The sequence below is a fragment of the Ruditapes philippinarum genome, unplaced genomic scaffold (genome assembly GCF_026571515.1).
Source record: "Ruditapes philippinarum isolate M1 unplaced genomic scaffold, ASM2657151v2 ctg1689_1_1_1_1, whole genome shotgun sequence".
Taxonomy (NCBI): Eukaryota; Metazoa; Mollusca; class Bivalvia; order Venerida; family Veneridae; genus Ruditapes; species Ruditapes philippinarum.
In genome coordinates this window covers 120,488-147,974 of record NW_026862576.1, presented here as the reverse complement: position 1 = coordinate 147,974, position 27,487 = coordinate 120,488, and the positions used below count along the sequence as shown (strand labels likewise).

Genomic DNA, 27,487 nt, shown 5'->3' with positions numbered 1-27,487 from the left:
GTAATGCTAACATTAGCGCGTCTTTACAGTCTCTATGTATAACGTAAATGACGTCACGTCAAAATATATTGCACGACCGTGCCAATTCCATTTTTACAGAGTCGCAAAATCGGGCAAAAGTATGCAGATTAAAAAAATAAATATTGGCAAAGGCTTAACTGAGAAAGAAATTTCTAAAAAAAATGTTTACAAATATTAATGTTAAGATTTACATTCGAAGTTTTTACCAGTATATTTAGAAATCTATATCAAAAGACAGTTTCTGTCCAATTAAAGTTTACCTCAAGTGAAATAAACAACAGCCAGAATCTACGATGAACAGTGTTCAGTGAGGTGATTGATTTACTTTTTTATGCCTAATTCAAGTTATGATAGAAATCCTGTATTTCAAAAGTAGAATAACATCTACAAATGGAGATATTTCAGCAGTAATTGAATACATGACTAAATTAAATTTTATCTTCTAAGTTTTTTTTTTTACAAAAAAAAGGTTATCAAAAACGTCTATCTACCACTGGCGTGAACTTCAGTCCATTTTGATTAATGTTCAACTTGATTCGAACAATCATACACGAGTGTTTATATGTGACAGCAAAAATAGATTCTCATGTAGAGATTGCTATGACATCTATACAACTGATATGAGCCGTGTCATGGACAATCCCAACATAGTGCGTTTGCGACCAGCATGGATCCAGACCAGCCTGCGCATCCGCGCAGTCTGATCAGGATCCATGCTGTTCGTTTACAAACCTATTAGATAGCGAACAGCGATGGATCCTCTGGTATCATGACTGCGCGGGTTCATGGCAGAGCATCTTGGGTCTGGATCCCATGCTGGGTCGCAAACCCATTATGTTTGTTTTGTCGCATGGCGCGGGCTCAAATAGATTATAAATAAAAATACAATTTGCTAGTAAAAGAAAAACTGATGTTACTAATTGAAGTAAAAAAAGGAAGAAATTGAGCATTTAAAAGAAATATACAATATTAGTTAATTGTCTAGAAGAATATGCGTCAATGAAATACAAACATTTTACACAAGTCTCGTAGGCAAACAGTATTTATAGGCATAACGGGTTTTCATTTGATTTGAAAAAATAACAAAATAGAAAATGATTTTTTTTTTACTTGAGGACTATCATCAAATGTTTAATATAGTATACCGGGGGTATATTTTGAATATAAAAAATTGAGAAATAGTGATTCAGTAAATAATTAAACCCGTAAACGATGATGTCAGAGCGATTATCAAATAGATGTCAGAATTTTGAAACAGTATCTATGCCGGCATTGATATAGAAAAGTTCGTTTATAGACACATTAAAGAAGGTTGTAATGCATATGTATAAAACTGAAATAGGACAGAGGCTAATATTTTGATATTTGTATAGTTTTTCAATAGGAGAATTGATTATTCATGTACATTATATATTGAGCTAAAGATATTTGATGGAAAGATAAACATTAAGCATAAATATGAAAGACAAACTATGTTTTTTTCTCTATGTTTGTGTTATTCTTCTCTTTGGCCATTTTAGATATTAACATACAAAAAACGGTTTCAATTAATGCATACAAACAAAGTATATGTGTATTGAGTGACAGTGTTGTGTAGTTTCATATATAATACATATTGTGGATAATAATAGCAAATGTAATAAAATCAATTGAGCATATATCCGAGTATGAATATATAATATAACATGAACTTTAGTTATTTTATTTCTTGTGCAATTCTTTCAATAGCATATGTATAGTGTACAGTAGGGTGAACGTTTCGGTTGTCAAAAATAGCGTTTTTCGTGCGTCCGTTTTTCGTGTAACGTGCGTGCGTATAGCGTGCAACGTGCGTTTGCTGAAACGCTTTCTCAAGCGTGCATCGTTTACAAGCGTTTAACGTTTATCGTTTTCCGTGTATCGTTTTTCGTTTATCGTGCGTCTGAAAGCGTGCGTTTCTTATTCCCAGAAACGTTTAGCGTGCGTCTGCGTTCGTCTAAGCGCTTAAGTACCATGTTTTGCGTCTGTTACTATTGAGAAGTAAAAGAATTTCTTAGATAGATATATAATGTAAATTTGTTGTTTCTTAAACATGTAAGAGATGTTCTGTGTCCCTGCCAAAGAATAGAAATATTATATAAAGAAGTATTATTGTGATATTTACATTAAAGATTTAATGTTTGTGACCTCGCGGTGACTACTGGTCAGATTTCTACATGCTTAAAGCCGAAGATCAATTAGTTTTAATCCTATTTTACATACGCATAAGATATAATTACTAATTAATTGCAACATTTTTGATATTCAATTCAGCAAACAGATGTTTATATGCGTACCAATATATATTAGATACGAGGTTCGTCAGACATCAAATGATGTGATCAGACTAGCACCCCACCCCCTTTACAAGTTCATCTTCTAACTTTTCATCAAAGACTGTCCGAATCCTATCCGAATACTATTTAGGGTGATAATTATTTTAGACAGTTCCTTCCTATTTTTCTTGACGGATTTATATTGATATGTAACAGCCTGGCAGGCACTCGAACCCCTGACACTCGGAATACGATTCCGCGGCTCTTGAGTTCCTCTGAGCTATTCGGCCGCTTACACGTTTACTTGTTTAAATACTGAATAGTTATAAACCTACTGTGTATGCAAATATTTCTTCGAATTTCCCAGGCTTACTTAGCATTGTGAATTAATTTCTAGCTGGGCTATACAAATGTTTGTCAGTCACAGGGTGAGAAAAAAGTGCATCCTGACATGTACTCGAACCCGTGACCGTCTAAATACTGTACCGCAGCTGTACCGACATTTGTTAATAGTTACATTATTTGTACATGTATAGTGAACATTTTACTAATTATACATTGTACATTGTACTATTTCTATATTTTTGTACAAATAAAAAATAACTAGATATTTTTCTAGATAAAAAATTCTATGGTGGCTAAAATATAGCATGTTGAACTTTTTAGACATGTAATCACAACAGACAGGCTAAGCCACCCTTTACAAAATTCCCCTATCTGTCAGCTCATAATCAAGCCATAGAACTACTATTTTTGTATGTGGCCTGGGCTTTTACTGGTCACTTACAAACCGTATAACACTGATAGCGAACAGATGCCCAGGCTGGTCTGGATCCATGCTGGTCGCAAACCCATTATGTTGCTTTTATCGTGACGGGGCTCAAATATATCTTAATCTGATATGACGTCAATAATATAACCCACTTTGATAAACATATATAGCTTTCTTGAATTTTATTCTGTATATTATCTAAAATCACTTTTAAGGTTCATCAATCCGTAATCATTACTTAACATAATACCCCTTTGAGATACCCGAGATGAGCCTGTGTCGCCCTTTGCTAACTTAAAAGTATATAACCTATCCATATATAACCATATAATTCTTTAAAGATTTTTCTCAGCTGAGTAAGATACATGTAGGTATGCTGTAGTCCCAAGTCACTTGTTTAACTTCCCTCAAGTAAGTTATAAACCTAGACATAACTGATAAAATTCTAACTATAATATACTTAAATATCACCTATGTATTTATATAAATTTACATAAACCCATTTTGCATACTAATATATCTTTTGGGACCTGTACAATTTCAATTGATTGAAATTTTAATTTTCCTACAATATCAATTTTATGCTTCATAGGTAGGTCAGTTCATTAAAAAAGGCATAATACAAGATCCCTATGAAAAGTAATGTAATTAATAACTCAATCCAAATCAACTTTATTAATTAAAAGCTTTCATTAGATGACTTAATTAAAAAAGAAGATTTCAATAATTGTCCAGGAAAAATATAAATGTTATAGTAAATTTTATCTGGACCCTAACTATTAAAGAAAGCAGTGCCACATAAAATGTTGATACACCGGGTAATTTTACCTTAAACTTAACCACTTAGGAAATGATACAGAATTTTTTATATAACATAAATCTATTATATTAATTAACAAACATATGTAATTGACTAAAATAAGGTAGTCCTAACAAATTTCATTACAAAATATGAGAATTATGGCAAATCTCCTAAGATGCCTAAATGTCCAAGATAGTGCACTAAATCAACAACAAAATTTTACCTAATTAAAAGAGCCTTGGAAATTAAACAAAGCTACAAGAGGAACATTAATCTATCATATTAATTAACAAACGTATCTAATTGACTAAAGTAAGGAAGTCCAACCAAATTTCATTACAAAATATAAGAGTTATTGCAAATTTCCTAAGATACCTTACTGTCTTAAGATAGAACACCAATTCACTACAAAATGGGGATTTTTACCTTATTATATCAGCCTAGGAAATGAAACAGAATTATAAGTGCAACATAAATCTATTATATTAATTAACAAGCATATCTAATTGATTAAAATAAGAATATCTCAATAAATTACATTGAATATTCAAAAAATTATGGCTTATTTCCTATGATGTATAACTATACAAGCTAACACACTAATTCATTAAAAATGGGAGTAATATTACCTGATTATGACCTCATGGTAAATGAATCAAAGTTATATAAGCAACATAGTATTATTATATTAAGTTAAACCTACATCAAATTGACTTATATAAGAAAATCCCAACAAATTTCATTGCAAATTAAGAAATAATGGCTAATTTTCTATAATGCCTTATTAATAACTTTACCACACTAAATCATTGAAAATTTGGGTAAGTTTACCTTTTTATAACCTTTTGGTCACTGAAACAAAGTAAGTAAAGCCAAATAATGTTATACTATCAAGTAACTACTACATCTAATTGACTAAAATAAGAAAACCCCATTAAATTATATTGACAATGAAGAGAGCTAAGGTAAATTTTCTATGATGCCTATTTGTTCAAACAAATACATTAAATATTTAAAAATGGGGGTAATTTTCCCTTATTATAACCTCCTAGGAAATGAAACCAAGTTAGTAAGGCAACATATCACTATAATATTGAGTAACAATTACATCTGTTTGATTGATATTGAAAAAATCCACCAAATTTCATTGAAAAATAAAAAAAAAAGGTATGGCAAATGTCCTACAATGCAGACAGAGGTGTTCAGATCCACTTTCAGTAAGGAAGTGTTCCCTTCCCTGTCAGGGGACCATTACTGGCATGGTATATGGAATCACAAAAAAGATACTGTAAAACTGATTTTTTCATTTTTACAGCTCTGAACTATTCACTAATGAGGGGACATAAGATAAGTTAGTTAACATAAACCCGTTTAAAATACATGAATGGCTAGCTATCATTTAACCCTTTCCCTGCCAGAGGGTTATTGTTTTATTGTTCACCTATTTGCCAGAGGATTTTCTAAGAAATTACTATATTATTAATTAATATAATTATTATTATTTGTTATTAGTACTATAATAATTATATATGTTTCCAAATCTGTTAGTATAATAATAATTATTGTCGATGGTATAATTTTCTTTATATTTATTATTTTTTTTATTATTATATTAATTTATTATTACAACTATTATTTTTATAGAAACGGCTAAAGCCGTCCATATGGCAAATACGCCGAAAATAACAGGGACGGCTTAAGCCGTCTCTATGGCAGTGAAAGGGTTAATCAAATCACTAAACGATCTAGCTTAGAAGTTGTTAAAAATTTATATGATAAGGATATTTTATTAACGTTTAGAAACGATTTCTATTTTGCGTGCGTTTAAGCGTGCGTATATCGTTTTGCATGCGTTTGCGTATTTCGTTTCATAAAGGGTGCGTGTAACGTGTGTTCGTATAGCATGTAACGTGCATGCGTTTTTTCCGCAACATGCGTTTTGCGTGTAAACTGAAACATTCACCCTACTGTATCACATACACAAAATAAAGACTGTTTTAAGTGAAATAAGAGTAGTTTTTCATTTATACGCCTATAGTATAACGCTACCATTTAGCCATTTTTACATGATGTTTTTATAACGCCAATGAGGTCATGTCAAATTATATGCATGGATGTTCAATACCATATTTACTGAGTGGCAAAATCGGCACTGGTGTGTGATAAAGCATATTAATACGGGGAAGTCAAAAACCGCGGGTCCGGGCTTTGACTTGCCCGGCTATAGACTACATGTGTATATTTAAAAGAAAATCAAATAAAAAACAATTAAAAAATATATAGAATTCTATACCTATCAATGAATTTTTCAGTGTCAGTTCTAGTCGGGGCCACCATTTACAATGTAATTCAATGATAAAAGGCAGGGTATTCCGATAACGGAACAAATCTCAACTTTTCGGATAAATAATAAACGTCGAGTGTTCCGAGTGAAAAGGGAAGCGGTGCATGTAATACTGAATGACAATTTTTAAAACGGAAAGAAAGAAAGGAATTTTTTAACGACTTCCCCGTTCATAGGCTTTGCCTAATTTCATATTACATATTAAGCGCAGGTCAATAAGTTTTAATTTTAAGTGATATGAAAAATATTTTCTGTTGTGCTGTCTTTGTAAATCCAATAATTTTCCTCATTTTTTTCCTCTTGATTACAGTTTCAGACCTAAAATAAAATTGCGTTCTTAATATTTATATAGATCTATACTAATATATTGTAATGTCCTAGAAATTTTACCTTTTTTAGTGATTTCGCTGATTATTTCTACTTTCACTTTCGTTTTGAGAAGCTTTTACTGGCGACAAGACAGTAAATCATATGTGGTGTCCTAATGGAACATACAGGACATCAACTTAAATCTACGTATTGTGCCAGCAATTTAATCATTCTTGATTCTGGAAGCTTTTCCTTTAATGTTATCTATTTCCCTCAATGTTATCCGTGGTAGAATCCTGTGTTTTTAATCTGTTTTCGTGACTTCTGTCAAAATAGTTAATTCCTTTATTTTACACTCAAGATTATATATTTCGATTGTTTATGATGCAGCCTCACTTAATATATAGATTTGCCACATAAATCCATCTGAATTTAATTGTTACCACTGTATATTTATAAAAATTTGCAATGAATTTCCAATGTCGGCCATTTTGGACTATTACGTAGAGATTACGTAGTGAATGCAAGGGATAGTTCTTTATCCGATTGCGCATAAAAAGGAACACTTTACAATTAACGTTTTTACTTTCGATATTAGCGCATGATAGCTTATAAATATATCTAAAAATCATTTGTTGAGGCTGTGACAAAAATTTATTTCGGTGCTAGGTTGAGTGCATTTCAGTTCTTACATAAACTCGTTTAAAATACATTTCTAGCTACCTTACAGTACAGTATAGATCTACATGTATATAATGATCAAAATTTATCGCTTAAACGTTCTACATGTAGCTAAAGTTGTTAAAAACTTAAAATGATTACGATGTTTTAATAAAGGTTTAGAAACGTTTTCTTTTTGCGTGCGTTTTAGCGTGCGTATATCGTTTAGCGTATTTCGTTTAGCGTATATCGTTTTGCGTGCGTCTGCGTATTTCGTTTCGTTTTGCGTGCGTATAACGTGCGTTCGTATAGCGTGTAACGTGCGTTCGTTTAGCGTGTAACGTGCGTTTTGCGTGTAAACTGACACGTTCACCCTACTGTATGTACATTAGGTTTTTGAGAAAATATGAGCACGGAGCTGAACATTTTCAATGAAATGTACTGTTTGAACTAATCAGTGTTTATCAGTTTAAGTTAAAACTGCTGAGAATGTAAATTGTACAACAGGTAAATTGTACAACAGATGACGTGTCCAAGTATAAAATAAAACGCATTGTATGTGAAAGGCTTATTTCATTTTGGAAATCATGCTATAAGAATTTGTTTTTGTTTGTTGCACTGTCTTTTTACAACTACATTTTGATTTTGTGCTAAAATGCAGTAGGAGTGCCATTTTGGTATCAAAATAGCTTTCTTTGATCTTTTTATTGTGTAAACTACATCAAACAGAATTGTGGAAGTATAATAAATATACATATTTCATGAATAAAACTGCTATTTCTGACATTTTATGATATAGTGCCAAATACTAATCGATATAAAAAATCGATATTCAAAACAGTATCAATATTGTAATGTTGTATACAGTAATACAGTCGTGTTAACGTTATAGGAGGGTTATCTTTAACTTTTAAAAAAACAATCCATCCTGTACAAAGAAGGACTTTAGCCCTTTACCTGCTGACTGCTTGTTAAATGGACTTGTCCAGCTTTTTGGAACAGTTCATCATGAGTTTTGGGGGATATTATGATGAACATGTAAAGCTAGTCGCCGAACAGTATAGAGCCAGGTCAGACTACACGGAATCACAGGCTGGCATGACTATATACTGATGACGGACGGCCAATCACGTTATGTTCCAGCAGGTTTTTGGGTTACTGAGTTGTTGGACTTGAAACATTCCTTTGATGGTTTTACTAACATACACGGTGACATAGTTTCAAAGAGTCAAAAACATTCATGACGAAGTAAGAAGGTAAAGTTAAATGTGACGTTCCCACCTCCACCCACATGCAATATCCCTCTGAAGAAAAACATAACATTATAAATTGTATGCAATTCCTTTACGTAATGTTTCACGACACATATTTCTGTGTTTTCTAATTCAAAATATATCATAGTAACATACTTAGTAACAGTTAGTCCTATATTAGTTCTGAGTTCTCCTATTTCCATTTTCTATTTGTTTCCTGTTACTTCCTTCCTTACACAACCGTGTAATGTTTTCAACTCTATGATAACATAACGTTATATGTACAAAATAAATAACAATTACACATCACATACTGCTAAAATATCTCAACACTAAGAAACAAATTGGAATTGAAAGTAGAGAAAAAATGAGCCGCGTCACGACAAAACCAACATAATGGGTTTGCGACCAGCATGGATCCAGACCAGCCTGCGCTTCCGCGCAGTCTGATCAGGATCCATGCTGTTCGCTTACCAAGTCTATTACAAGTAGAGAAACTGATAGCGAACAGCATGGATCCTGATCAGACTGCGCGGATGCGCAGGCTGGTCTGGATCCATGCTGGTCGCAAACCCATTATGTTGGTTTTGTCATGACACGGCTCAAATGTTAACATATTTAAAAAAAGAGAAAAAAAACAGTAAAATGGAGATGTTTAAAATATCACCTTATTTTGACAAAACGGAAAACACAAAATCAACCTTCCTGCTCTCATTTAAACAAATATAATATGCAAAGCACGCTTGATTAAAACAATTATTACATCATTCACTACAGTTCCAAAAGAAATCGAAGAGGCGCTAAAAGTTTGTGAAAGCAAAACTTTATTAAAAAGTTAGAAATTTAGTAATGATAAAATAGTGTAACCAATGAAGGTGTTGACCTTTGAACTTGTGGTACTGTGTCTTTCGTTCTATTAAAACTCATAAAATTTGTAAGTAAAACTTCGTATCTGCCATAGAAATTAGTTTTTTTCTTTCTTAAATCAAAGGTCCATTATGCCCCAGAAATGCTAAAAAAAAGACACCCATCGGGCAATTACCTGACCCAACTTTTCTGTTTTGCAATAAGTATTCAATTTCACATTATCTGCTACTTTCTTCAGGGAACAAGCATCTAACATGCTCTAAAATCTTTATTCAAATGCTATTAAACTCATGTTTGCCCTTATAAATGGATAAAATATATTTGTTTCTGAGACATAATGGGCCTTTAATCTATCTATTAATGAGATCATCTCGTAATAAGGCTCGTGGTAAGGCGGCCTGGTGCAGGCCAATCTTTCATTCAAACTTGGTCCGTTTTACCCGGTTAGTCAAACTGCATCATATTGTGCGCTGTTCCCTTTTTATTTCTTTCCACTTCGCCCGATTTTTAGTTCGTTCAGTGACAGACTTTAGCCAGTCCGTTGCCTTAACAATTCTTTTTAATTAAAGCACGTACCTTGAATAAGTAAGAAGTTCGGAAAAGTAAATGTTGTTTTGCATTATCGTAATATAGTGCGTATGTAGTTGAATATGATTTCATAAACTTGAGGTTAAAAATGTCTTAAAAAGATATTCTCATACTGTTGAGCTGTTTCTTAAAATATTAAAGAAAAAACTAACTTTTGCACACATAAATAACGTACCCACAAACAGACATGATATGGCATTAAATACAACCATTATATGGAAAAGAGAGGAAATGGTGTATACACTAATATAATTTTTTCTCATATACAAATAAAAAAAGAAAAGTGCAAAGTGCATTGTCTATTTATATTTGTAACTATTTATAGTCAAAAGAAGAAAAAGTTTTAAAAAACCCATTCTTACATAAATGTCTCATTTGAGCCGCGTCACAACAAAACCAACGTAATGCGTTTGCGACCAGCATGGATCCAGACCAGCCTGCGCATCCGCGCAGTCTGATCAGGATCCATGCTGTTCGCTATCAGTTTCTCTACTTTTTATAGAGTTGTAAGCGAACAGCATGAATCCTGATCAGACTGCGCGGATGCGCAGGCTGGTCTGGATCCATGCTGGTCGCAAACGCATTACGTTGGTTTTGTCGTGACGCGGCTCATATGTTTTCAGAAACAACATTCTCAAAAACACGTATGTTGAATAAAACGTTCAACAATAAATCAACGTATTGATGCAAAACATAGTTAAATATATATATATAATATATGAACAAAGATGTCTTTTATTTTTGCATCAATAACAATAAAAAGGAAATATTTTAAAATGAGCAAGGTCAAATTTTTGTACAAAAATTTCAAGGTGACACACATAAGAAAAGGGTAATGTTGTAATACTTCAATACATAACGAGTAACAAAAAATCTTGTGAAAGATGTCTACTAATGTACATTCTATAAAAAAAGAATCTTTTCTTTTAAAATATCACCAGTAAATAACAGTTAACATTATGTCATTCATTTCCGCCCATTAAACGTACATTGTAAACAAATACAACTTTCTCATTATTAAACATCATCAACCCGTTTCCGTTTTTCTATTGGTCACAGGCAATCGGATCAACTCGGCAATTTTTGATGCTATGTAAAGCTATCCGAACGTTATCAATCACATCGGGAAACATTGTTTATTATTTTTACTTCGTTTGGTTCCGTAAGTTTTGATTATCGCTCCATAAAGCGTTGGTGGTAGATTTTGATCATACTTAATTTCTTTGAATATTTCTTTTGAATATATCTTTTATCCTTCTATAAATATTTTGATATTCTTTTGAAGCGCGTACTATTCAGTAAATTACACTATCGAGGCATACCTTACTTTTTCCTCAGCATTAAGTCAGTAAAAATAATGCTGAGTGTAGAATCTTGTATATGTACGACATTCATAAATAAAGTGATAAGAAGACTTTGAGCTGAATTTTCGCACAATACGTCAAATGACAATCCTTTCCCAAACACTGATTCTAGCGTCTCCTCCTTTTTTCCGTCCTGGCCTTGTTAATTTCCAGAGGACTTTCTGGAAATGGGGTCTCTAATTATTTTTGGATAAACAGAGTATATATAATTTTTGGTGCGGTGTTATAATGTAGAGATTCTCACTACATTTGTATTTGGGTTATGACAGGGCGCATGCCCCTGTATTGGAGACACCGCCGTACTCGTGCTCTGTGTGGTCTTGGATGACTCCGTCTCCGGGGTGGTGCTCGGTGTGGGAGCAACCATTGCTTGGGTTACAGTGAGGGTATTGTTAGATTTATTGTTCATGTTATCAACAGCGTTCAAACTCGATCTTGAGGATCTATGTAAAGTTGGTAGACGAATCTGTATGTCATTTAATTCGTCTTGTTCCTCTGTATGCCGGTTACGTTTCTGTAAAAAAAGATCTTTATTGTATTATATCTCATACATTTATTGTATTATATCTCATACATTTTGTAATTTAAATAATCATGTCAGTTACTTAACTCTGTGAGGACAGTATGCATTTCTCGATTTCATTCCAAGACTTTTTCAATTGGCTCATTTACAGTCATTTAATTCCTACGGCAATATATTTGTATACTTACAATATAATTATAATAGTGTCGTATCTAAATGTAACTAAAACTGAAAGACGATGTGAATGCTTCATAAAACTTTGATTGCGATATCTTAACATTTTAAAATGTAATCTATATGTGATACAGATATTATAGAATTTAAAATATTTTATCATTTATAGCATAATTCGTAAAATGACTTATTTCTTTTGTAAAAAAAGGAAAATAACGAAATTAATAAATGAACAAAGGGAATTCAGTAGAAATAAAAGAAACTGATGCCTAAATTATTTCCATACCAACAGTTTTATTACTTTGCCTAATGAACTTATAATTGAAGATAAACCTTTACATGTATAAATTCTAATAATTTCATCATTACCTCCCTTTGACAGAATTTTTGTCTGTATTACATACGCTACTACGATGAGTAACGCAAAATATAAATGAAATAACCACCATCAGCAGTAAATTATATACAGATTTATTCTGCCTACATTCTTTGGTTTTAAGTGGTATAATAGTTGCACGTTGACGTTTCATCAACTTATTCAAAATAACTTTTTATAATGCCTTGATCCAAAAAAAACAACAACAACACAAACATGTTCATCTCTAAGCAAATGTCTGTCAAAAGGGACCATGGATTCCATGTTCGATTACAGACAGGTTGCTGACTGTAACTCCATGGTTGATAATTCGAATCCGATGTTGGTACTGCATTCGTGCATAAGGTGACTGCTGGAAGTTTAGATTTCGGTCTTTCAATTTGAAGCCGTCCTTCGAAATGTCGGTTCATATAATAAATAATATAAATGAGCCGTGTCATGACAAAACCAACATAATGGGTTTGCGACCAGCATGGATCCAGACCAGCCTGCGCATCTGCGCAGTCTGATCAGGATCCATGCTGTTCGCTATCAGTTTCTCTACTTGTAATAGAGTTGGTAAGCGAACAGCATGAATCCTGATCAGACTGCGCGGGTGCGCAGGCTGGTCTGGATCCATGCTGGTCGCAAACGCATTACGTTGGTTTTGTCATGACACGGCTCAAAGAAGTATTTGCTTACCCTGCCCATTAAAAATCTTCTATTACTAGACAAGCGTCTACCCCCCAAAAAAATTTTTTTTAAAAAGAGGGGGGGGCCCGGGGGGGGTTTTTTTTTTTTTTTGGGGGGGGTTTCCATTCCCCCCCCCCCAAAAAAAAAAAAAATTTTTCCCAAAAAAAAAAAAAAAAAAATTTTTGGGGTTTTTTTTTGGTTTTTTTTTTTAAATTTTAATTTAAAACAAAAAAAAAAAAAACCCCAATTAAAAGGGAAAAATTTTTTAAAAAAAGGGGGGGGGGGGGCTTTGGGTTTTTTTCCCCCCCACCCCCCAAAAAAGGCCAAACCGGCTTTTTTTAAAAAAAATTTTTAAAAACCCCGGGGGGGAAAAAAAAAAATTTTTTTAAATTTTTTTAAAAACAAAAAAATTTTTTAAAAAAAAAAAAAATTTAAAATTTAAAAAAATTTAAAAAACCAAAAACCCCCCCCGGGGGGGGAAAAAATTTTTTTTTTAAAAAAAAGGGAAAAAAGGGGGGGCCCCCCCCGGGGGGGGGGCCCCCGGGTTTTTTAAAAATTTTTTTTTAAAAAAAAAAAAAAAATTTTAAAAAATATTAAAACCCCAAATTTTTAAAAACCCCAAAAAATTTTTTTAAAATTTTAAGGGTTTTTTCCCCCCGTTTTAAAACCTAAAAGGGGGAAAAGGGGGAAAAAAAAAAAAAGGGAATTTTTTCCAAAAAAAAAAAAACCCCAAAAAACCCTTAATTTGGTTTTTTAATTCCCAAAAAAAAAAACCCAAAATTTTCCCCAAAATTTTTTGAAAAAAAAAAAAATTTAAAATTTGGGAAAAAAAAAATTTTAAAAAAAAAAAAAAAAAAAAACCAAAAATTTTTTTTTTCCCAAAAATTTTTGAAAAAGGGAAAAAATTTTTTCCCTTTTTGAAAAAAGGGAAAATTTAAAAAAAAAAAAAATTTTTTTTTAAAAAAAAAACCCCCCAAAATTTTAAAAAAAAAAAAAAAAAATTTTTCCCCCCCAAAAAAAAAAAAAAAAATTAAAACCCCTTTTTTTTAAAAAGGGGCAAAAAAATGGAAAAAAAATTTTTTTTTTTAAAAAAAAAAAAATAATTTTTTTAAAAACAATTTTCCAAAAAAAAAAAAAGTTTTTTTAAAAAAAAAAATTTAAAAATTTTAAATTTTACCAAAAAATTTTTTTTTGGGGGTTTTTCCCCCCCCCGGGGGGAAAAAAACCCCAAATTTTTTAAAAGGGGTTTTTTTTTTAAAAAAAAAAATTTTTTTTTTTCCCTTTTTTTTTAAAGGGGTTTTTTTTGGGGGTTTTTTTTTTGGGGGGGGGTTTTTTAAATTTTTATTTTTTTTTTTTTTTTTTTTTTTTTTTAAAAAAAAAACGGGGTTTTAAAAAAATTTTTTAAAAAAAATTTTTTTTTTTAAAAAAAAATTTTTTTTTAAAAAAATTTTTAAAGGAAAAAATTTAAAATTTTCCAAAAAAACGGAAAAATTTTTTCCTTTTTTAAAAAAAAAAAAAAATTTTAAAAAAAATTTGGTTTTAAAAAATGTCATTGATTACTGAAGGTAATAATATAATTTGTCTACTTAAAGGTCTTGTCCAAAAGATTTGTGTAGCTAAGTATTGAAAAATAAAAAAGTTATAAATCGTTTTAACAAAAATCAAGCAAAATTCAAACATTTGACAAGGTCTTCTTCTCTGGTCTTTTTGAAGGTTTTGTCCAAAAGCATGTTTTGTCCACGTATAAAGACAACTCAATAAAAATTTAAAAAAATACCGGCCATTGTTAAAGTTTTCAGGCGGCAAGGAACGACATGACTGTAGCAATACATCGAATTTTTCTTTCGAATAAGTCGGGCTTATAAAAGATACATATTTGTCGGAACAATTTTTTACGAAGAGAGTAAAATAAACTATGTTTACTTAATTTATGTATAAGCAATAAATACCTAACAATCATTACAATATTCACTATGATCATTAATACGCTAATTTATGTGCTAATTTATGTGCTAATTTATGTGCTAATTTCAAATTAACTCATTGTTACAGTTACGGTGAATTGCTTTATTACATGCCGTAACTGCTCTTATTTATGGTGCTTTGGTTTATGCCATCGTTGTCCACATTTTTGTGTATTTATTGTGCTTCTGCATTTATAGCCATACTTTTTGCATTTATCTTAGCTTATTTTAATTCATATTTGTATTTACATGTACTTTTTTGAAATTGTTTTAATCGGCCACAGATGGTTTTCGAGTCAGCCTTAAATTTGGTAACGACCATGTTTCATAAAAAAGATAGGGAAATTTACTTAGAATTGGCTAGCGGCTGTTCTGACGACCAAACTTTAATAACTTTACAAATGTACGGAAAAAAAATTTGTTTAACTTTTATACACGAAATAAAAATAACAAACATCAAACATACCGTTGTATTTTCTAAACAATTTAACAAATGATGATGTTGCATATTGAATCTATCCTGATCACGAAATGACTCTCCAATATCCATACCACTCTCTTGAGCTAAAGCCATCTCCTCCGCACGCTTCTTGCTATTCAAGAACGCCGCTCCACTCGCATTCTTCGCCATACGAATGCGTGCTTGACGGGCTTTCTGTTCAAAACGAGAATATAAAAAATATGTTTTATATGCTAAATATATACTGCAATACTATATCGTTTCTTTTTGTATATTAAATATATTAAGGCAAGTGTTAAATTTTGTATCTGTAATGAATCTTATATACTAGAATATGTCCATAAATACAACACATGGTATAATATACATGTAGAATAAAATATTAAATTACAGAAAAGAATACGTTGAATGAAATAATACTTAGATATAATATAACAGAATAAGAATATTATATAGAAAAATGTTCAAAATAGCAGTACAGATATAGTTTCCGTGTTCTTGATATATCGGCATATAAAATACATTATACAAAAAGGATCTTTAAGATATCTTAAATACAGATAAAGAACAGCATTTCAGTTTACTTTTATAATAACAATATTAAAATCACATGTATATACAAATTAGTAAAAAAGAACAACATTGACTATCATTATGCCTCAGAAATGTGTTCAATTTTATTTCTTCAAAACTTTGTATTTTTGGGATCTTTTTTACAGTTTCCGAAAAAAATACTGCTTTACCATATACATGCACCTTTTTGTTGCTTTTGTTCTGTTAGCAATTGATAAAATAACATATTGAATTAGTATTTTGTATTGAAGTCAAAATACTACTGTTTACGAATTAATGATGTTAACATTTTGCTACCTTTGCGGTACAACACTGCACATTCGGCCCTACTTTCTTCAGTTGTTTAACATCTTAAATGCTCTAAATCCATTATTAAAGAATTATTAAACAAATGTTTGGCATTTCTAAAGAATTTAAAATATTTTATTTTTGGGGGGCATAATGTGCCTTTAAAGAAAACAAGTAATTGGGCAGTGATTAATGCATAAGGAGCAGCAACATTTGGAATTATTTTATCATGAAATAAAAAAAATACAATTAATTAGACAAGAGAAAATAGAACAAAAAGAAAAGAAGTAGAATACAAAAGATAAAACAGAACAGTGAAACCTTTTGATGAATCCTACGGAAACGTATAGCGACCATCCATATATGATATATATCAAATGACCTTTTTTTACAGTTTTATAGTATGTTTGTTATATGCAAATATGATTTGAGGAAAAATTACATATTTAAAAAGATGTAATTGTTGTATGTTTATTTTTTTTCATTTTGTCAAAAAGCTAAAAGTAGTTTATCTTGCATTATATGATAAAAACGTACGATAGACTACAAACAAATACGCATTATATATGATTTACAATATTACTTGATTTAATTGCTTCCTTTATCAAATACAAATGTCTTGACTTTTCTCGTGTCACACATCATATAAGACGAAATATCACTTAAGCTTTGAGATCTATGTACTTATAATAACATCAAATGGTCATATATTCCTTTTTATATAATATTTATCATGTACCTACGGAAACGTATACTGACCATATACATCCAATTATACAATCTGCCTATTACCGAGAACTATATAACTGCAGCATTTATACATGCGTTATATTTGGGTGCAGATAATTAAACAGTAAACATTGTTAATTATATTTGGAGACATATATCTTTCTAATCTATAATGCTGTATTAATTATATATTCAATATATATAACTGTAATATCCAATGATTTATATTTCACAAATTTTAAATAATACGAAGTGGAATTTTTCTTAAATTAGCACAAATAAAAATAAACGCTTTAAAGGCCAGACTTATACCGTTTCAAAAAAGATAATCTTACTTTCACGTGGAAGTTATAAAAGAATTTTTATAAATATCTGATAGATTTTGTCATTTTATATATGTTCAACTATATAACTTACGTGAAATTACTGATATTGTTTTCATTTTGATAAATATAAGGGGGGTCAGTATACGTTTCCGTAGAATCCAGAATAGAGCAGAAAAGATACCAATAAGAATAATAGAATAGGACAGAATTGAATAGTAAAACTTTATTTAAAACTTGCAACAGTTACATCAGTAATAAATGCAGCTAACATATTTATAATAAGTCAAGCGTTAAAAATGCACACGTATAGCTCTTTAAAGATCATGTAACACGATTTTTTATGGTTTTATGGTTTTATATCTTAAATATGATGGTCAAATTAATATTTATCAATTTTATAAGTTCCAATAAGCATTATCTATAAAGATATTGCCAATTTAACATTTCATGTAAATAAAGGGAGGTAATAAAACAATTATTTTCTATAAAGTCTAATTTAAATTTTTCAATAAGAAATGAATGCATATATTTTAATGATAACATGTAATATGTACAAATATTTGCAGTACGTATTTTACATATTCGTCGATGTAAGCATAATTATATACATATATATTCACTTAAGTGTGGTATACAACCTCAGTTACAACATACAGGATCTTTAACAATCACGTAATTTATAAATTAAAAAATGCATTATAGTAAAAAAGGCATTTTTTGATAAATATAAATCATGGTCCTATCAATCAGAGTAAAATCAAATTTAAAATATAAATAAAATTTTCTGAATTTGTAGACCATGGATACTTTGAAGAGTATTCAAATAGGCTAGAATCACTTGTCAACTGCATTGAAATTGAGGGGCGTGGGTTCAGTGCATAGAAGGAGCAACTTTTTTTCTTTCTTTGTTTTTTCCTTATTAACATTGTTTTTGTATCTCTCAGATCCCTTATGGAAGAAAAGTGCTTGATTCAATTTATATAATGTGTGTAGGTATTCATTTGCTAAATAATGCCAAATTTAATAGCAAATATGATACTAGATATTTTCAAATTTTAATAAAATAAAAACTACACGATTAAAGTATTTTATATTTCGCATGATCAACCACTATACTTTTAAGAAGACTTTGGGAAATTTTGAAAACAGTGAAAATCATTGTGTTAAATTCTATAGATATTTTTAATTAGGCTTTTTATTTAGGGAAATGATCAAATAAGTGTTAAAGTTTGTGGGGTAGAGTAACATTTTATACATATTAAAAGCATTATTTAGAAACAATCATTTTGCTTGTGTTATTTGTTACCTGAATGGTATTGTTTGTTTCTTAAGAATATGCAGTAGGAAAACATTTTTCATAATGATGATATTATAGATTATTTAATAGTTTCCTGTAAAAGCCCTTTAAATAGCAAAGTTTTAGTTCAGAAATATATCCATAACTCATAAACCACACGGTAAATTTTATTTAAAATTTTGCATACAGGTGCCTTTAAAGGCATTAAACTGTCCTACGTTGCAAATTTTAAAGTTCCTTATAGTGAACATTACCCATTGTCTACCTTAAACCGAAGATACAAATTTGATATTGTGATACTTCAATTAAGAGGAAATACGGTAAACTCCGCTTATAACGATATTCCGCTTATAGCGATGCTGTTTCCGCGGTCCCGACTCTTGGGTTTCAAATTGCTTGCCTCTCGGATATAACGATATCCGGATATAACGATATAAATTCAGCGGTCCCCTGAATATCGTTGTAAGCGGAGTTTACCGTATACAGAAAAAGAACGTTAGCTTTTTTTTTCATAAGAACATGTTCATATAAAATTGTCTATAATGTTTTTTTTCAGTATCAAATTGTCAGTAAAAATTAGTTATATTGTATTTTTTTTCCCTTTCTCTTGTATCTGTTATATAGGCATATTAGCTGTAAATATATATTTATGGCTCTCACTGATTGGCTAACAATATCATATGTCCTAGTAATTAAACACATGGGACATATGACCTACATTTTAGTAAGGCAAATATTCATAATTAATGCGTCTAATTATTTTAGAATAACCCATTTTTTATGTATCAGTAGTAGTAATCTTTATTTAACTTTATTAGTGTATGTAGTATTCTTGTGTCCAAAGATGTAATTAACACGATATAAATACGTTTATCGAGTCCCAACTTAATACACCTGTATAATAGTGTCCGTTTTGTAACGTCAATTTTCATTGGACAATCCTCACATTCATATTAATCATACTGGCGTATAAAATATTGACATAAATGGGCTTATTTTTGCCCTTAAAACTGTTTGAAAAAAATGTATTAATATTCGATTTCACACCTTATCAAATATAACCATTGAGCTTTCAGCGTTTGAACAACATGATGTTCCAATAGAAATCATCATTGTTGCAATCTTACAAATTTTGCCTCGTTTCCATTTCCAGAGTCCAAAAATCATATCAAATGCATATCGTACCCCATATAGCCTCGTTTTCATTTTCAGAATAGTTTGTCGGCTGGTACTCATTCTATAGAATTCAGTATTGTTCTAAACAAGGTATAATGACATGATAATATCAATTGAGCCGCGTCACGACAAAACCAACATAATGTGTTTGCGACCAGCATGGATCCAGACCAGCCTGCGCATGGATCCGCGCAGTCTGATCAGGATCCATGCTGTTCGCTTACAAATTCTATAACAAGTAGAGAACAGCATGGATCCTGACAAGACTGCGCGGATGCGCAGGTTGGTCTGGATCCATGCTGGTCGCAAACACATTATGTTGGTTTTGTCATGACGCGGCTCAATTATTCTGCACAAAATAATTTTTACAGCAATTATTTCACCTTTTAGAATGATACTAAATTGTCATGCAAAGACAACGACATTATTATAGGAAATCAGTGCAATGACATTTTGAAAAAAAATACTCAGTAGAATTACAAGGCATTGAACAACGTTATTTCACAATGAAGCGATAAATGTCTTTATATGGAATGTTATTCAGTGTTTGACCACTATTCATACATGACTGAATGTACTTAAGTATTATTTATAGAGCTAGACCTGCCTTCAATATAACTATAATTATTTTCTTAATTAAACATCAAACTAAGCTATGCTTCACAAAATACGCTTTAAAAAAAAACAAAAACTTCACGTATCACATGATAGCCTTTAACTCTATAACTCACACATAAAATAAAAAAACTCGTTCTTTTACACCAGTGTAATGTTTTATTCCTGCGCAGTTCCTGTGAGTATATGGTATGAAACATTTGTTATGTCTGCTGTTTACTAAATACTCAGTGATAATTTGTTTTGTGCCTTTTTCCTCTGAATTCACCTGATGTCATAATGAAGTAGACGTTAAAACAGAGACGATCAATATCTTTGCAAATCAAGCCTATTTTTAGTGAGAATACAAATAGCAAAACTTTGTTTTTATCTGCTAAAAAGACATTTAAGTCACAGAGCAAAATCTATTTTTATATATTAATTGTTTTACAACACGTTCCAACTTGAAACACTGATTGCATTTTGAAGAGTTAATGATTACATATGTCACGTTTTCTACAATAACGTGACACGTACGACAGACTGTCAGTAACTACGTTATTTGTGCCGAGTGGCCTAATTACAAATTAACTGACCAGTAGAAAAGAACTAAATCTGACAACCAACAATTGTTGCAGATATTCCCATTCATTAACACTACATGAGAAAGTGATGTTTCACCAAACCATAAAGACACGGCCTTGAAAGAAGCAATCAAACCTGACACAAATGGCTCATTATATGTTCCGCGTTTAACACAAAGATATAACATAAAATCATTGTATTTTTCTGTTTTATTGTCAATATAACTTTATTACTGTATTTAATAATTAACATTAAGCCCGACAACTTGTAAGGATATTTGCATAACAATATGTCCATAACATTAGCACAATCATTGAAGTAATTTACAGAATTTGCAATGTTTCATATTTATGCATAATAGCTGGCTCCTGCATATGATTTTCAATTCAAACTTTCCGCTGAATATTTACGCAGGTCTAGACACCAATTCAAGAAAGAGTGCAAATCTTTTGACAAAATTTGGTCACGTGATATGGAAAAAATCCGTCTTTAAAGCACAGACAATTTGAGCAATTTGGTATGGAGGCATTCTTCACTCGCTAATGTGATGTTGCTTATTGATTCAACTTCTCTATGGCGTTTCTTTAATTAAATGGTTGACCTTGACTTTTCAACTGATTAAGATAAAAGTGATTTATATTTATTTTCCCGATACAAAGTGAACAGAGGAATAACCACAAATTTGCTAGAACTTATAAATGTACTTGATTGTTCCAGCTACATAGGCAATTAGAGAATCTTTAAAAGATAGTTATTTTTATTACAGATGAAGCGAGACTTAAGTTAAAAAAGAGACATTCTCCATGAAACTATTTCATCCCTTCTTGTTTTATTTTCAATAACATTAAAATTGCCACAAAGGAAATCGTTGTATGTTTGTTTGTTTAGTTGTATTTTGTCTTAATAAGACTAGAACGTTATATGAACCAAATGGAGTTATTATGTTATAAAACGTACAGGAATTATATGACATGCCCTTGAAAACGTGACGTCCTGATGTGAACTTACATTTTTATTTTTTAAGAACATGTTACATGCTGTAAATAACATTAATATAGGAAATTATGTAACAAATACACGTGTTTTTGGCTACTTTTAAATTTCTTATTGAAAATTTTGTCACATATTAAAGAAAAACCACAATATTGTGATAAAGTTGTGCCTTTTTATGCTCCTAACGAGCGTTTAATTATGCTCATATTAAACAAACATGACAGCTGAGTGCATTATTTATACGACATATGTATTTATATACAAAAGAATGCTTACATGCTATCTATGTAGAATATACTATATAAAGTTCCTCAAAATTTTATTTTGAATATATTTAAAAACATTAACAAGTGTATAAATTTTAGCTCCATACTCATTTTATTTGATATAACCTAAGATTTTTACGTTATAACAGCTAATCATGGGTTTATCTTTTGCTAGTTTACTATATTTAAAAAAAATATTGTCAACATTAAACCTTAAACATCTACTTTCATGTTTTTGTCCAATTATTTTTTTATCCAATTATTGTTTATCCTATCATGTTTTTATCCTAATGATCGTAAGTATTTTATAATCTGCGATATGACAAGTGTTAAAATTTGGAATGAATACATTGCTAGTGAGATTAATTCCGTCAATATATTGATTGTATATGATAACTGCCAGCAAAAATGATTAATAATCATCATACTTGATTTGAGTTGATCATGGTTAGTAAAGAAATTAAATTCTATTGACTGTTTAGGTTGTGAAGAAAAAAAACAAAACATTGAATATTTATCATCGTGATGACGGCAGGGGCATAGAACTTCAATGTATTGTTTCTGGTGCCTTTTGTTTGGTGAAAGATACAAAATATATTTATTAATCTATTTGAGAATTATATATAATTCTAACATTATGTTAATGTTTTTTGTACATAATTTTCTCATTATTGAACCGCCGAACATGGCAATGGACATTTTTGTGAAATTTTTTTGCCAATAAAAAATTTAAATCTTGATCTCTTGGTGAAGGCATTAATGATTTTCAAGGCATCAAGTTGTGACAATTAAAGTGAAAGCTTACCTTTTGTGCTTTTCGTTTGTCAGCCCGTTGATTTTGATGATATATTCTGCTAAAATTTGAGACAATAACAGGAACCGGAAGCGCTATGACCAACACTCCACTAAGAGAGCAAACACTGCCCACTATCTTACCAGGTATAGTCTTTGGAACGATGTCACCATAACTGAAAAATATAAATGTTACAATTATAATTTGTGTGACGTTAATTGAGTACATTGATATACTTAAAAACTGTATGATAATATAAGAACAATTTTGATACAGAATACAAAAAAAACCCCAAAAAACCCTGAAAAACCCCGAAAAACAACGTTATTATAAATGTTCATAAAGTAAAATATCAGTTAAGATGATTACTATTATACTTATTATTTATATCGTAGTTTTTATTCATGCCTAATTTCACAGCGGGTACCTTACACATATACATATTAAAACAGTACTTAACAGAGTATTGCAAATTTAGCTACAGTATTTGCTACCATCAATTTTTGTATCATCTTATTATTATAAACAGTTGCTAATAATACTTTGAACTCTATATAGACAAGTTACAAAACGTAAGAAAGTAATTGAAATTGGCATTTCCAGTATAATATTACTTCTCAGATTTGCACAGTGAAATTTGGACTCGCCACCATGTTGAAAGGAAAACAAAACGGATGAATTTTGAGATGCAGGCACTGATGAAGTACTTTAACACTGATATACGTAAAGCGTAGCATATTCCAGTCTTTTTGCTTATTTTGCTTTATTTATACGTAAATATTTTCTGCCAAAAATATCATACCTTTAAGTAGAAAGCAAGCTATATTTTAGATCTGACCGACATTTTCAGCCGACTGTAGATAAATTAACGCTTAATCATGATGAATTTTTACTTCATATTGATTTATATTTTATAGAGGTTTTTAGGCTCCGCGTAATGCCATTTCCATTATTTGAACATTTCCTTAGTTTCACAAATTATATGTAATTGAAGCGGTTAGTTAATCTAATAAATCAAAATGTAGGCTCTGTTTTTATTGTATTCTGAACAGAAATAAAAAAACCCGTCTTATTCAGTATCAAGCATCAAAATAAAATTTGATAATCTTCGGCGAGGAATATCATCTAAATAAAGTTCTATATAAAAATGATTGGAAATTTCAGCAGATAATTATATACTTTGGAATAGTTTTTAAAAATTACATATTAACTGCAAGCAAATACATGTAAAACCTTAATAAAAGAATAATTTAAGTTGCAATGTTATATAAATTTACAAATATGACAGAACTTTACATTGTATTTCATAAACCAGGGCCTTTCAAAGGATAATTTGAAAGACCCTGCATAAAAATAAAAGAAAGCTCACAATGGTATGTTGTAAAATAGATGAATATAAATATCGCTCTGCACATGTGAGATTTTTTATAGAAACAAACAAATGTCCGTTATATATATTATTTACTGGAAGTGCTTTACCATTTATTCGATTTGAAGCATTATTAAGTTAAACTATGCTCAATTTTCAATAGTGTTTATGCAAGCTATGAATTATAGATAATGCACTCGATATGTGTGCATTTGATATAGTAAACTCTTCCAGTTAAGTGTCTGTGGTGGATTAAGGCAAACAATTTCTGTAATCGTTTTACAAATTCCCCAAGTCCCATAGTGACGTCATCGATGTATCGGCAGCTTAGTCAGTACTCTAATGAGGAATTGATCAGTCTAAATAAGTTAGGGAAGACATTTAACATTAAGTGTTCTCGTTTTTTCAAGAGAACTATTTTACTAGAGGAGGGAAAAAACAAATACACGATCTTTCCATATTTGTCCGCTAAATGAGTAAAATATAATTGCGTTTCGGCGCGTAAATTTCATGTTTGTTAAATATTTAAAGAGTGGTCCTCAGCGAAAAATCCGATTGTTTTTACTTTCAGCGTTTTCAATAAGAAAACGTGATGATTTATGATTTCACGTTTAGAAGAAGTTTTCTGTGGTTATTAATCAAAGAAGTATTGAACATGGAGGTTATATTGTAACATTGAAAGTTGCATCAGGAGAATAAGTCATATTGTAATATACAAACTATAAAATAAACATGCTCTTGTTTTAGAGAAGTATTCTCATAATTGAAGTTAAAATTCACCAGTTACCTACCAGTATTATATCAAAATTAAGTTGAAGTCTCGTATAAAGGGAGACAAAAAAAGAAAGTAAATGGTCTAATATAAATTCTGAGCTTGCATTTAATATTACATAATGAAATAGCATAAAATCTGAACATAACTTAATATTATTTTCTAAATACCAGAAATAATTGGCGCAAACTTTTGCCAAACACTTTTATACATATATTAATACATATATTTTCTGGCAGGAAACAATAAGAAATAATCTTTCCTAAAACATAAAACATGTTCTTGTAAGATATAATTATTCGCGAGAATAGATTTTTTCTTGGGGTCTAGCCTTTTGATTCTAGATTCTAATTTGCTTTGTTATCAAGAAACACTAGGAGCCTTGATAGGGCGCGGCCTTAATCAGCCGCGAAGGGTCATCTTATTTGACGACTCTCTGAAAGTGACGGAGAGAGAAAGCCGACAGAAAAATATAGACAACAACGACTTTGTGATATTGTCATGCTCATACTGTACACAATACTGGCAATGGAGTCCTTATTTAGACGCAGAAGTCGTAATTATATTTACAAAATAAGTAGATATCTGTGTACGCTAAACTAGACGGCTTAATCAATTTAACTCTACGTCATCTATGTTTCCGAGGCAATCCATTGTATAAAAAAGACGACGGTGACATTATATAGCTCCTTCTATTTTCATTACGTCGTATAATATGTCTGCAAAATAAACAGATGTAAGAAAAAGATGCTTCAGATAAACAAAATTGTATCAAGTTCCTTTAACCCTGACCTTGACCGAACACAATCTTCCTGTATTGTATAACATAAATATTTAGATTACCCATCTTGGTACATGGAAATCTGTCTTCATAAACATAAAATTATTCATATACTAGTAGACTGTTTGTTATAATAATAATATTCTAATAAAATAACCCAATAACATTCGTGATAACAGTTTCTTTGTGTCTGAATTCGGACATTATCTTAAGAAACAGTATCAAAACGAAGAAAGTGTTTCAAACATAGGTATCTACATACTACATTGTAAGCATAAGAAAGCAATTCCAGGAGTTGTTTGGCACTGTCATCCCGGAGTAGTATTATAAACATAAGTATAATTAATATTGTCTGTATCAAATATTTACACCTATATTTATAGAAAAAATCACACATGTGTGTCAATGTTACATATATTAGGATTAATTATCTATCTTTATGGAGAATGATAATGGATTAATGTTCACAAAATGCGTCACTGGAACACATGGTAAGGAGGTAAAAACCTGTATCGTGACAAATTCATTACAGAACAAATGATTCACAGCTGAATAACTGTTATATATAAATACCTTTTTTATCACCTAGTTTATATACATTTTTGTTAGTTTTACATGCAAGTTTCTTTGTCTTCTTGTATTTGTATTAGTGTAAGATTGTCTAGATATTTTCAACAGTTTTTATTTTGCATTATGTTTTCTCAGTTGTATATGATTATTTTTGTATATACATTTCTTCAGGGGTTTCTATGCAGTTTTTTCTTCAAGTTTGCTTGTCATACATTTGTTTAATACAAATTTGAATACTTCTTGCAACAGAAATGAGCCGCGTCATGACAAAACCAACATAATGGGTTTGCGACCAGCATGGGTTCAGACCAGCCTCCGCGTAGTCTGATGCGGCTCAAATGAATCTTATTTTGAGATACATGATGTTTATGATGAAAAATTTGCCAATGAATTTGACCCTTGAATTAGTCTTGATTTAATATAGCAAATAGCAGATAAATTCCGTCAGTTACACTTAAGGCAATCGCAATTTCAAATGACTGCAATCCTATCAATGCCTGTTTACGACGTACATTTATTAGCTCCATATATACGCCGTATCGTTCCGCCAATCAAATAGTCCTCTGGTCGTGATGAATTCAGACACAATTTTCCCCGCGATAAGTCCCATCTATATCCTCTGTTTCGTTATACAAACAGACAATTCGCGCAAATTTGCACCCAATAAAAAACGTCTCTACTGAATTCGTATATAGCATCTTAATTGTTTCCACATATACAGCAAACGGCAAACCACTTCTATCATGTCGCTCCGAATATCGATTACCTTACAAAGGTCTGTGGGGTAGTTAACGGTGTTGTATGTAGATATAAACTTTCTGTATGACAACTTAAGAAACATACAGACAAGCTGTGAGGAAGAAATGCATATTTTAGGTAAGATATATAAAGTTAATTTTATTCCATAAGGCCGCATGACCCACGAGGATGTA

The 27,487-nt window shown here is 30.8% G+C and overlaps 1 protein-coding gene across 1 annotated transcript in view; it reads right to left on the bottom strand.

Annotated features, from left to right (window-relative positions):
- Nucleotides 1–10,911: 10,911 nt before the first annotated feature.
- Nucleotides 10,912–27,487, bottom strand: part of LOC132719464 (potassium voltage-gated channel protein Shal-like) — a 74,474-nt gene continuing 57,898 nt past the window's right edge. Inside the window, exons 2-5 of the mRNA XM_060703236.1 lie at nt 23,076–23,238; nt 15,450–15,638; nt 13,029–13,076; nt 10,912–11,788 (exon numbers count right to left, since the gene is read on the bottom strand). Coding sequence (XP_060559219.1) covers nt 11,498–11,788; nt 13,029–13,076; nt 15,450–15,638; nt 23,076–23,238 — 691 coding nt within the window. The 3' untranslated portion in view covers nt 10,912–11,497. The remainder of the gene's footprint in view (nt 11,789–13,028; nt 13,077–15,449; nt 15,639–23,075; nt 23,239–27,487) is intronic.